General features: G+C 36.8%; 1 protein-coding gene across 2 annotated transcripts in view; it reads right to left on the reverse strand.

Annotated features, from left to right (window-relative positions):
- Nucleotides 1-2,063: 2,063 nt before the first annotated feature.
- Nucleotides 2,064-13,483, reverse strand: part of olfm1b (olfactomedin 1b) — a 43,111-nt gene continuing 31,691 nt past the window's right edge. For both annotated transcript variants that reach the window (XM_055179933.2, XM_055179932.2), the window contains exon 6: nucleotides 2,064-4,580. In XM_055179933.2, coding sequence (XP_055035908.1) covers nucleotides 3,906-4,580 — 675 coding nt within the window. In that variant the 3' untranslated portion in view covers nucleotides 2,064-3,905. The remainder of the gene's footprint in view (nucleotides 4,581-13,483) is intronic.

The following is a 13,483-nucleotide window of genomic DNA, read 5'->3' on the forward strand; positions in this document are numbered from 1 at the left end:
TTCACATGCAATAGCAAAATGTAATTACTGTAATCCCAGTACACATTAACCAGAGATGTATATTTCTGCAGGACAGAGCTTTTATTTTTAAAACAGCAGAAACTAATGCCCCTTTAATCATTCTTCGCAGTTTTGAGATCTCATCCACTCCCAGAGGACATGGATTTGAATTATTATTATTATTATTTACGAACTATCAATTCTGTGATTCATTTGGGATGTGTAGTGCTTCATACAGCACGACAGTATCTGAATTTTTAATATATAGATTTAATATAATGGGACCACTCATCCAGAAGAGCAGTTACATAAGCAGATATGATGGTAAGATTGTTTTCATCATTCATCCACGCATTCATAAACTCACTCAGAGCTCCTCCGCTAAAAGCAGAGATTAACCAACTCCAGGCTCCATACAGTGCACTAACCAAACCTAGCTTTTAAATCTTGTTAACATCTTGAAGAAGGGGATAAACCAGCATTCTACACGAGAGACAATATATATATTTATAGTATCAGCAACCAGGAAAGATTTGAGTATGAAACGCTCAGACATGAATTAAGGATGACATTAGGATTGATCCTTTGTTTATTGGTAAGAATCATCGATTTACAGACACAACACACATCCAGCTAAGCGCAAAAAGAATGAAAGCTGATATTAGCCTTTCGCTAATTCGCTTTATAAGACAGTTTGAGCTTATTATAATGCCTGCATCACATTTTCATAATCATATTTTTGATGCCCTCTAAATTCTCTTAGAGATGTTGGTAATACTTTACAATAAGGTTGTATTTGTTAACACTAGTTAATACATTTGCTAACATGAACAAATACTTTGCCAGCATTTATTAATCTTAGTTCATGTTACTTTTAACATTTGCTAGTACATTTTAAAAATGAATGGTTGTAATATTAGTTAATGAACTACATGAAGCACAATGAACTACATGAATAGTTTTATTTGTTGTATTTGCTCCAGCGAAGTGGTAAAGTGTTGTAGGGCTGTCAAAAGATTAATTGTGATTAATCGCATACAAAATAAAAGTTTGTGTTTGCATAATAAATGTGTGTGCATTGTGTGTAATTATTTATATATATATATATATATATATATATATATATATATATATATATATATATATATATATATATATATATATATATATATATATATATATATATATATATATATATATATTCAGATTTTGATATATTTTATATTATATATAAATAAATAAATAAATAAATAAAAATATACATAAATATTTTTTTCTTAAATGTATACATATGTGTCTATTTATAAATACATAATAATTACAAACAAATATTATGTAAACAAACTTTTATTTTGTATGCGATTAATCGCGATTACTCTTTTGACAACCCTCGAGCATTGCGTTTGCAGCGTAAAAGGTCATAGGTTTGAACCCAGGGAACGCACATACTGATGAAAATGTATACCTTGTAACGGACTGTAATTCACTTTGCATCTAAGCATCTGCAAAATGCATAAATGTAAATCTAAATATTGCTCATTGTTAATTCTTGTTAACAAATACAACCTTATTGTAAAGTGTTTACATTCTGATATCATAATGTTTTTTAATTTGTTAGAGAAATGCTTTTCTAGTGCCATCAAACTAAAACAAGAACATTGAAGCTTCACTCAAGCATACGGTATTATATTACAAAAATACATCAAACTATAAATCTACAAAAATCAAAAATGGGAGTTTAGAAATAAGCTACTCAGAACAAACAAGATCGAATCAAGCATTTTTTTAACAACCAACCCAATCTTTCTGTTTACCCCCACCCACAGCCCTGATCCTGCATCAGTCATATACAGCATCATAAAGGTCAACATTCCTTTGAGCGCATGTCGAAACTGTTCATGCAAAGAAAAAACATTTCACAATCACCAACACAGAGACAAAACTTTGATTTTACCTGAACCCTCTGTCAGAAACATCTCACACATCTGTTAAACGGCTTGTACGCTATTTACAAACAGTGGGTCACTTCCTTAATGGGTGAAATTCTCACCACAGAATATTTAAAGTCAACATGAAATGCTGGGGGGCTGAATTTATCCACTGGGAATTCTGGTTGAAGGGGTCGGAAAAAGTAGCGGGATTTGTGGCATCTGCCAAAAAGGAAACTTATTTTAGAAAGTATTAAGAGAAGTGAATATATTTTAAAGTCCCCATGAAATCAAAACTGACCATTTTTATTTTGTAATAGAATATTGCAGTGCTCATTATAAACAATTTATTCGTGTGGATCATAATTTTTTAATGTATGTGCCCTCATAAACTAATCAAGATCTAAAAAATGTATTTTTGCCCTCTTGTGGCGGTCCTTCTCTGATGATGTCAGCTAGACGGCATGGGCGGAGCAACTGTTAATCCCGCCCCCTCCAACTTGTCAGTCTGCTGTGAGTTCCAATTCTGAATGAAACGTATACTTTTCTAATCAATTCACAGTGGAAAACACATGCCACGCCCACCATTTTTTGTGTGATGTTCCGTTTTTACGCGGAAATACGTAAAATTACGGACATATTTCCTAAAGTGGGACTATGAAATTACAGAGCCCCTAAGGTGACATTGGAGTAAAAAAATCTAAAGTTTAGTTTCATGTGCTCACGCGAAACCTTGATGTGCAGAATTTTTTTTCTTTAAATTTCGCGTGCGCACATGAAAGCGGAAGTTTTTTTTAAGATAGTTTCGCATGCGCAAGTGAAACTATTGGGTGCGCACATGAAACTGTCGCGTGCGCATGTGAAAGCAGAAGTTTGTTTAAAGTTTAGTTCTGTGTGCGCCGTGAAACTATTGGGTGCGCATATGAAACTGTCGCGTGCGCATGTGAAAGCAGAAGTTTGTTTAAAGTTTAGTTTTGTGTGCGCCGTGAAACTATTGGGTGCGCATATGAAACTGTCGCGTGCGCATGTGAAAGCAGAAGTTTTTTTTAAGTTTAGTTTTGCGTGCGCACGTGAAACTATTGGGTGTGCACGTGAAACTGTCGCCTGCACATGTGAAAGCGGAAGTTTCATGTGCGCACGCAAAACTAAATGCGATAGTTTCACGTGCGCACGCGAAACTGAACTTTATTTAATTTTTTCTCCACGTCCACTTAGGGGCTCCGTAAAAAATGGCTTTGGCTTTCATGATTTCATATTGACTTCAATAGCACACTTTGGTCTGATCTTTGCTACATACAGTAGGTCATCATAAAATATTATGATATGGTGTGACCATGTGGCCGTGTCTAGAGACCTTAATCACAGAGAAGTTCAAGTAAAATCTTAGGAAAGTCCTTTGAACAACAACAACAACAACAGAGCTTTCAACAGTCAGCGCCTTCAGGCAATCACTTTTTATTTAATTTTCAATATCTAAAGATGTTAGCTCTGCAAAGCACACATAAGTTTGACTGTGATATCGGACAGACTGCTAACTGTCCGTGTTAGTTCGACGAAAGAAGCACCAACGATATTCCTGCACATACTTGGTTAATGAGGAACGGATTGAATTTTCCATTTTGACTATTAGTCAGTAACTCCATTGTTCCCATCCTTCACTGTTATGCAAAGAAAGCATGGACGAACATCTTTTTGGTGCTACTGGAAACAATCTTCTACAAAGAGAGACGTTCTTACTGTATGTAAAAAAGAAAGGCGTGGCTTTATGTATTTGTTGTTATTTTTGGCATCTGTTCATGGTTTAGATTCGGTCATTCGCATGTCTATAGCTTTTGTTTTTTATTCAGCATAACATTTTTATGAAAGAACATTCCGAAGGATCGTCTTGGAAAAGTTGAGGTCTCTTTTTAGGTTCCTTTAACTAAATCCCAAAGTGTCAATCCAATCCACCATTATTAGTTTTCCAAATCTCCACGGTTATAACTGCTCGGAGCGGATGAGATGGAAAAGCGTGACGTTGTAGAGGACCTGATGTCCATTGTTCCAGCCGTACAGCGCGCGATCTCGCGGATTGTAGTCCAGCATGGATATGTGGGCGTATTTGTTCTGCAGAACGATATCGATGTACTCGTACGTGGAGGAGTTGGTGTGGTACGCGTAGTAGACTTTTGTCGGCCCCGAATAGCCGTTGGTTACGTACAACGTTCCGCAAATCATAAACGACTCTCCGGCGCTGCGCCTCGGGTGATTGGTCGTCCAGGATTGTATGACGTGCAGGGTAATCGGGTGGAGCTTGCTGATGACAATATTTCCTGCGTTCTGATTGGTGGCGTACACGGCCCACAGACCGCCCTCGTCCACCATGAGATCGATGTCCGAGTGACCGCCCCAGGCGTAGTGGTAAGTGTTGCTGAAGCCGGCGTTGTCCAGACGCTGTGACCTACTGATAGTGGAGGTCTTGAAGTCGAATTTTATGATCGTGTTACTCTGGAATTTGTTGAAGTAGATGGAGCCGTTGTAGACCACCTGACCCGTTCCGGACCAGGGGTGAGGCAGCCGATGAGAGGTGAAATTATCCGACGTCATGAAGTCTGCCAACGATTTATATTCCCGGACAAAGCGGTTGTTATGGTAACCGTCCATGTACCACACCTGGAAAAGCAAGAGAGAAAGTCACATAAATAAAATTTTCTTTCGAACTGGCCGTTTTAGCGAATCGATTCAAATTCTTTTCATGCCATCACCTATAAAGCTGCTTTGGATCAATGTGAACTGTATAAAAAGAACAATGAAAGAATATAAAATTTGATATAAAAGTATCCAAAAGCCAACTTTGTGAACTCCCATTAAACTTCTGCAACAACCCCCGACCGCTTAATCATTCTTCAATGCTAACTAACTAGGTCAGTTGCTCTTTATTTATCTTATGCTGGCATCTTAATATTTTTGTTTTTGCAAGAATCTGCCAGCACAGCAGGGACACGTTCAGTAAACTACAGCAGACCGTCAATGGCGTCTTAATTAAATTGGATACCGGAGAATGTGGCAGAATGCAGACACTAAAAACTGACAGCCAGGATGATGCTGTGTGCCAGGCATTATGAACCCTATGGGGATAATTCCACATCATTCCGGATAAAAGCTGACTCTCCGTTGAGACTTCCCAGCATGGCTAAAGCTTCTCTTTCTCCGACTGGGAGGGGTAGAATGGAAATGGAGTAGTCACGCTTATGGAATATTCCAGAGTCCCAGTGGGAAATCTGTGTGCTCACTATAGGAGGCACAAGGCACAACATCTACTTTATATACAGCGCACACACGTAAACACATCTGACTACAGTATTTTGTTGTTTTGTAGTACTTAAGGGAAGTCTACACTTTGTGAATTTCATTTATTTATTATATTCGTGCAGAATTCAGTTTCATTGAATGTTTCAATTTATTCAATTTTTTTAACAGAGCTTTTCACAATTCAAACTGATTCATAGCATTGCACAGATGTGAAAAACTAAAGTTCCCACTCAGCTCTGGCCAACAGCAGCTGAATGCTTGCTATCGAAAGCTATCAGTGCCATTGTATCTCCTGAGTGTTGCCAAAACCATTATGGTCAGTAAATAAAAGAAATAACTCATCTCACAGCCAACTTTGCATTAATATTTGACAGCAGAGGCCGGGTCACAAGGTCTCAACAAAGTCCCTTTAGGTAAGTCGCGCCACTATAGGCGGCCATGTTTACAATTACACAAAATGCAATTGAACATGGCCTCAACCGTACCATAACTTTCGTTTCTTAAGTTCGAAATGTGCCAGAATCACCTTTATGCGATGTTGTTTTAGTTAAAACCCTTACAAAAATTAGCCATGGTTTTACTACAGTTCACTAGTTCGCCTGCGCATTCAGTAGTGATGTAGTACTCGAGTCCGGTCTCGGGACCGATTTCTGCTTTCTTGGACTTCTCTTGGACTTGTTTCTTCAAAGACTCGGTCTTGACTTGGTCTTGGACCACAGTGGGACTCGTAATTTCAGACCGAGTCCTCGAGACCAACGCATTATTTTAGGTTCATATAAAAAACAACACATAACCAGTGTTGGGGAAAGTTACTTTTAAAAGTAATGCATTACAATATTAAGTTACTCCCCAAAAAAGTAACTAATTGCGTTACTTAGTTACTTTTCATGGAACGTAATAATTACATTACTTTTAAGTTACTTTTGCGTTACTTTTTCTTACTTTGCTGAGGCTTGATCTTTTCAGGCCTTGCAGGTGTATGACTGAGAAGTTCTGCATTCAGAAATTGCATATTTCCATAACAAAAATGTTGAGCTCTGGCCTGCCACATCTGTTTCTAAACTGTTCTCGCTCAGGCGCGCACGCATAGAGTTTGCGTAATTCTACATGACTACGTTCAGTTTAATTCAGCATATTATTATTTTTAAATCAAATTATTTTTTTTACTGAAAGTAACTCACATTACTTTTTTAAAAAAGTAACTTGAATATTAATGTGTACATTTTAAAAGTAATGCATTACTTTACTCGTTACTTCAGAAAAGTAATATTATTACGTAATGCACGTTACTTGTAATGCCTTACCCCCAACACTGCACATAACACATAACAATAATAACTAAATGCAATGTTGACGGTCATTATTTGAAAATGACATCCCATGGTCCAATGCAAAGATACAGCCATCAGAGCTGTTTATTTATCTCTAGAAAAATAGGCAGAAGATGATGCATGTGGTAGGGAGTTTTTTAATTAAAATAAAAGCATAGTCTATATTAAGATGTTAAGACTGCACTGCAAAAAATGATTTTCAAGAAAAAAATTATTTGTATTTTTGTCTTGTTTTTAGTAAAAATATCTAAAAATTCTTAAATTAAGATGCGTTTCCTACTCTAGAAAATAAGTTTAGTTTGTAGACCAAAAATATCAAATTTAAGTGATTTTGTACATAAAACAAGCAAACAAAATCTGCCAATGGGGTAAGCTAATTTTTCTTGAATTTAATGTTTAGTGTTTAAGAAAAATGTTCAAGATTTTTTTGCTTACCCCATTGGCAGATTGTTTTGCTTGTTTTATGCACAAAATCCCTTAAATTTGATATTTTTGGTCTAAAAACTATACTTATTTTCTTGAATCGTTTTGCTCATTTAGAAAAAGCATCTTTATTTAAGATTTTTTAGATATTTTTACTGAAAACAAGACAAAAATAAAAAAATTCTTGAAAATCATTTTTTGCAGTGTGCTCCTCTAAACGATTCCCAATCTAGCTTAGTCTGTTGGCCTAAATGTTGATTATGAACTGGGGTGATATTAAATCATGAATGTGAAAACTGACATGTTTTTATGGTCTTGGTCTCGACTCCTAAAGGACTCTGCCTCGACTCGGACTCAATTCTATTTATAAACCAATGGACTCGGACTCGACTCGGTCTTGATCTTTCAATGACTTGGTCTTGACTCGGACTTGGCATAGGCGTTCTCGTCCCCATCACTAGTATTCAGTCTATTGAATGATCCCTCGGAGGGAGCTCGAACCCGAGGCTCGGCTCAAGCCCAAAGTCCATATCCAAACCTCCCCATGTGCCGCGAGAGGAATGAGCAAAACAAAGGAGGAGATTTGGGGAGGAAGATCGGCCTTGTCACTGGGAAGGCGTGGAGACTCGCTTAAATAGGGTCTCAGGATGATTGACAGGAACTGAATGTTTAAGCTCCTCCCAAACCTTTTAAAACAAAAAAACATTGCATTGTCCCCTATTCATAGTAATAGTAGTGCTCAATCTTGTTATCTCCAACATTTTTGGTCTCAAATACAGACCAAGTTTTGATTCGAACCTTCTCAGCTTGGTATCTCTGGGACTAACATGAAACTACAGCAGGTTATATTTAAAGAGCCAAAAGTAATTCTCACTGGGATATTTCTCATTGTTCTCTACCATACTTGCACAACACACACACACATTCTGCCCATCTCATACAGCCTACAGTCTCATCAATCTTTTACAACAGGAGCATCCAACCCAAAGTGTGAGAAAAACAGAACGAGAGGAAGAGAAACTTGAGCTTGTTAAAGCTTCGGTTTTAATGGATATTTTGGGTTTATGTGTTTTTGTGTGTAGTGCTTATCATATATCTACACTGAAAAAAATGATTCATTGAATTTAATCAATTTTTTTAAGGTAAGTGGTTGCAATCAATTTATTTAAGCTACATTTAAACAAAAGTTTTATATTTTATTTTACGTTACTAATCTTTTTTGTTTAAATGTAGCTTAAATAAATTGATTGCAACCACTTACCTTAAAAAAATTGATTAAATTCAATTAATAATTTTTTTTCAGTGTAGCAGGAGTGCAAAAAGATACAAAAGATACAAAACATGTCACTGGGGTGGTACCATTTAGATTTAGGTACCTATGAAGTACCAGATATGTAGGTATTTTTAGGTACAAATGTGTACTTTTTAAATGGATACCGCCCCAATGACAGCTTTTGTAAACACAGGTAAGCCATAAACTTAGATGATATTAAACAAGCGAATTTAACCAGCTGTTTTCCTTACGTATTTACATTTGAATAGAGCCCCGTTACTGCTTTACAGCGTTTCCGATTATGACGACACCTTTCCTCCTTCTTCTTTGTTGGGTAACTCCTCTTCCGGGGGCTCATGTGAGCAGGGGCGGAGTGGGACCAAAAAATCTACCGGGAAATTTCGTATCCCACCGGCCCTCCGTGCTAAAAAAATGTCTCATAACCTATTTGTAGTAAAACTAGGGTAATACAAATCGTAATCAATTTGCCCAAAAAAAAAAAAAAATAATAATTTTCATAATATTAATAAAATCATTAAATCATGGCTAATTTTCCTAAATGAGTAACTATACAAAATGATACCTGGTTGAAAGACGGAGATGCGCACCTCAATCAGCTATTACATAACAGAGCGAGATCAGAGATGAATGTGCTCATAAACGGAGTAATATGGAATAATTTGTGTATCTTTGAATAACTGTAAGAATATTTCCTTTAAATATAATTTTTGTCATATAAAGTTTTGAGAGATAATAATGTTTTTTTCCACGGTTATTGCTTATTTATTTTAACGTGTTTGGCGCATTACCTCAGAGTTTATTTCAGTAATATTGCTTTTTTCCCACTAATAATAATACAATTTACATGCCAATCCGGCTTCCTTGTCTTTTTATTAATTTCATTATGCTGTTATATTCATAGATATGTATATAAAGGCTAGATGGCTCAAGGCGGAGTCCCTAACGGCATCACCTGGCGGCCATCTTACGACAGGACGCTCGCTCACTCGTAGCATTGAGTTTAATGGTGCAGGTACTTTTAAATGACCATAACTTGCTCAATTTTCTACCGATTTTCAAACGGTTTGGGTTTTTACAAACGTTATTAACGTGGCTATAATTCTGGATGCTTTAACATGTTTCATGAATTTATTTTTTATTTTTAGTATAGGTATGCAGTGTCATAGGTACATCTTTGACGTTTATAACAAACCAAACCGTTTGAAAATCGGTAAAAAATTAAGCAAGTTATGGTCATTTAAAAGTACCTGCATCATTAAAACTCAATGCTACGAGTGAGCGAGCGCCCTGTAGTAAGATGGCCGCCAAAATGCGGACGTTGCACTCAATTGGCCAGCAGCGCGGACGAGCCATCTAGCCTTATACATATCTATGGTTATATTAAGTTATGTGGATATTTAATGGCATATGAGACGTTAATTGCCGTTATATTATCTCGTCTAATATTCAAATCATATCTGGAATAATGTGTGCATCTTTGAATAACTGTAAGAATACAGATTCATTTGAAAATAATTTTTGTCAAAGTTTTGAGAAATAATAATGTTGTCAGGATATTTATATTCAAGTTGAATACTCTCGTCTATTATTTTGGAAATCTAATAGAAATCTAATAGTAGGAAATATAAAATGTGATACTGCAAAATTACCCTTCTAAATTGTATTTATGATATATAGCCATATAGAGATAAACCTTTGCAAATGTGCTGATTTTATCCATTCAAGTACTGACCACAAGGCTAGAGATTTTAAACATCCTTAATCCACACTTTCTATCAAATAGTCTCCGCTTGATGGATCAATCCGACCGCATATGTTCTGAAATAAACAGGTATTCGGCGATGCGGCTTTTCACATCAAAGGCCGACAGGCTATGCAATTTGGAGAGGGGCCGTTCAATAATCCCCCTATATTTTTTAAAAATCCTAAAGATGGTTGGACCTGGTGAAAAGGTTGAGCCCTTTTATATAGCCTACTGTGTTGAGCAAAGAGGCTGCACAGTTTGACCAGCGGGAAGCGGCCGCACATCAGGCCGCCAGACGGGGTTGTTATATAACTTGCAATGTATAACTATTATCCATTATCAGACCGGCCCTCGCAGCCTCAAAACACTACCTGCCCACCGGGAAATGTCCCGACTCTCCCGATGGCCACTCCGCTACTGCATGTGAGTATAGTAAAGTGTCTACCAAATGCACACTTCAAAATCTTGGGTGAAATAGTTATCCGGGTACTTTTCGCCGAATACTATGAATTTGGACATACAACAGGGTTTTTTACTGGGAGAAATTCTGGGAGGGGGGTCTTGAATACTGAAGTTGAGAAGCACTGACCCAAAGAACCTAAGGATCAAAAAACCATTTCATTTTTTTTTGCCTTTTATAGTCTGCAGAAACTTGATCCACTACAAAGGACCTTTAGTGCAACAAAACGTTCTGTGGATGTTAAAGGTTCTTTATGAAATCATTCAGCCTGAAAATGACCATTTATGAATTTTTTTATTTTTTTAAAAAGTTTATAAACTAAGCTCAGTAGTTGGTCTCTACTAATGGTCTCTGTGCATTGATATTCATAATAGCCACCCATGAGAACTTCACCTGGTAACTCAGCTTCGTCCACCTGAGTTGAAAGCAGCTTTAAGAACTGAAAACTGAATTTTGATCGCTCAGAAATGTCCAACAGTTGCTCCATATGCGGCATGCAGCGTCGGGATGCTAACGACTAATTTGTCTTTTACAGTTCCAAACACTTTAATTCCACTACTAGTCGATTTATTATAAGAACATTCCCCTTGGAACAGTCAGGATCTTGTTCAGTGGTGACAGCTCATAGATCAACCCTTGTGGGGTTTAAACCTTAACCTTTGATCTTTAACCACTATACAACAGCATAAATCACAATCCATTAACCTCAAGGTTATGGGCTCTGAATCCTGCTTGTGTGAGCGGATGAAATTATTGTCTGTCGGAATCAGATGTACAGCATGCCACAGAAATGCTACCATGGGCGAAACATGTGTAAGGCTAGGAAAGGCTTACTCTTCCTCTGGCCATGGACGAAGTGATTAGTGATTAAGTTTCGAATTGCTGTAAAAAAATTCACGCATATCACTATTTGAAAGGCAACTGTTTCTGTTGCTTTTACATAAAAATACTGCTCACAGCTGTTGGTCAAAACATCCCAAAATCCAAACAATGAAAAATCCTGGCCGGCTCTAACTGTGCGTTCACACCAGATGCGGAAGAGGCGGCAAGCACGAGTGATTTACATTGTGAAGACGCAATAGGCATCCTGTGGTGCTGTATTCACGAATGGAAGGGAATGCGCAGTGCAAATGGCGTGTTACAGTGTTGCCACGGGAAACACGTGAGTTGAAAAATCTGAACTTTGGCAGATATTCACGCTACATTAACCAATCAGGAGTTTGCTCTAGTAGTGGCGTGATTACAGGAAGGGAGCAGAGTCGCAGAAGCCCCTCCCATAACGCGAATATTCGCGTGAATGTCTCAAATAACTAGAATTTCACACAGCGCTTTCATGCGCGAATGAATCAAGTAAACTCAAAATGTTCAAGCGTCCAACTACACACGTACAGCGCGTTTTTGCCGCCTTTGCCGCGTCTGGTGTGAACGCACAGTAAATCAGCAACAGAGCAGCTGTGGGAAACGTAATTGAATGCTGTGTCAAGTGGCAAAAAAATTAAGATGTTATTATTTTTCATATTTTTTCATAGACAAAATCTGTACAATTAATAAATGATAGCATTTTTAAATCTAATTGTGATTACGTTAATTAAAAATGTATTCATATTAAAAATTATCAAATTTATATTTTATGACACATATCCGATACACGCTTAAAAACTACAGAGGTTTCGTGATATAGTCACTTTTTTTTTTTCGTGATATTGTCACAAATTTCTGCATTTTTTCATGATCGTAAATTTGTGTATATTATCACATATTGGTTACTCAACTGCTTTTTCCTATTTTTAACCCATTGTCGCTTCGTTTTAGGGTTAGATTTGATGTCACTTTATATATTGGTTTATACTATTTTTCTGATTTATTTTTTTAATTGTCGCCTGGCGTTAGGGTTAGAGTTGGGTTTTGTTAGGGATGTCATTTTATGTAAATCTAACCCTAAACCGAATTGACAATGGTAAGAAAAAAGGACAAAACAGTTGAGTAACCAATACGTGATAATCACACGAAAACAGGAATTCGTTATACGAACATGAAAAAACGCGGAAATTCGTGATAATATCACGAAAAAAGAATAAAAAAAACGTGACTATATAACGAAATTTCGTGAGACTGGGCTGCTTAAAAAATGCGGGGTAATGAGCTTAGGTTAGTATTAGCTTTTGCAGGCAGCCAACATTTTAATAATTTACGATTATGGACACACCCACATATTTTAAGACCAATACTTCATGTTTTACCAATCAGAACAACACGTCAAATTTAAGTTTGCAGTCGACATAACAACAGCCAACATTAAACATCAAAGACATCATTAACAAATATGATGCGAGGTCCAAACGCAGATTTTGCTACTTAGGTAAGGCAATGGGTATTTATCATTATTGGTTGCCATGCCAAATCACCCATACACTACTATGCCTGATTTATTTTTAAATTAACATTAGTTTATGAATACATAGCTGTTTTCGTGAATTGTGTTAAAAGCGCAGAACAAAAGGGAGGATGCCTGAAAGAAAACCTGCAATGCATGCCCCGCCTTCAGGCTTTTCTTATTGGTCCACTGTTCTAGAACTGACTGATGAGCTTGACACTGCGTTTAAAGCTCGACGCTGCAAAAAATAAGTGCCAATCAAGTGATTCTAGCTCGTGTTTATAAAGAAAAACAATAAAATTAATGCGAAGTGGAATTCAAAAAACACTTTTTAGCCTTACCCTGGAGTTGATTCATCCTCCGTCTATGACTGTGATATGAATATTATTGCTTTAATATGTAAAGTCTTCTCCCCAGAGTATTTTTAATATTATATCCCTTTGTTTTAATGCATTATCACAAAAAATGTCCGTGCACATAAGAATACTATATGTGACTGTTATTGTTCCCTGTTTTTGCATTAGTGACAGCTCGGCCTTGAGCTTTGCTTTTCAGTGCATATACGTTTAACATAAATCTGCTGTATCCTCAGGGTGTAACTGCAGACATTAAATACGCAACTGTTTGTGCATGTTAAT

This window comes from Misgurnus anguillicaudatus, chromosome 9 (genome assembly GCF_027580225.2).
Source record: "Misgurnus anguillicaudatus chromosome 9, ASM2758022v2, whole genome shotgun sequence".
NCBI classification, from domain to species: Eukaryota; Metazoa; Chordata; class Actinopteri; order Cypriniformes; family Cobitidae; genus Misgurnus; species Misgurnus anguillicaudatus.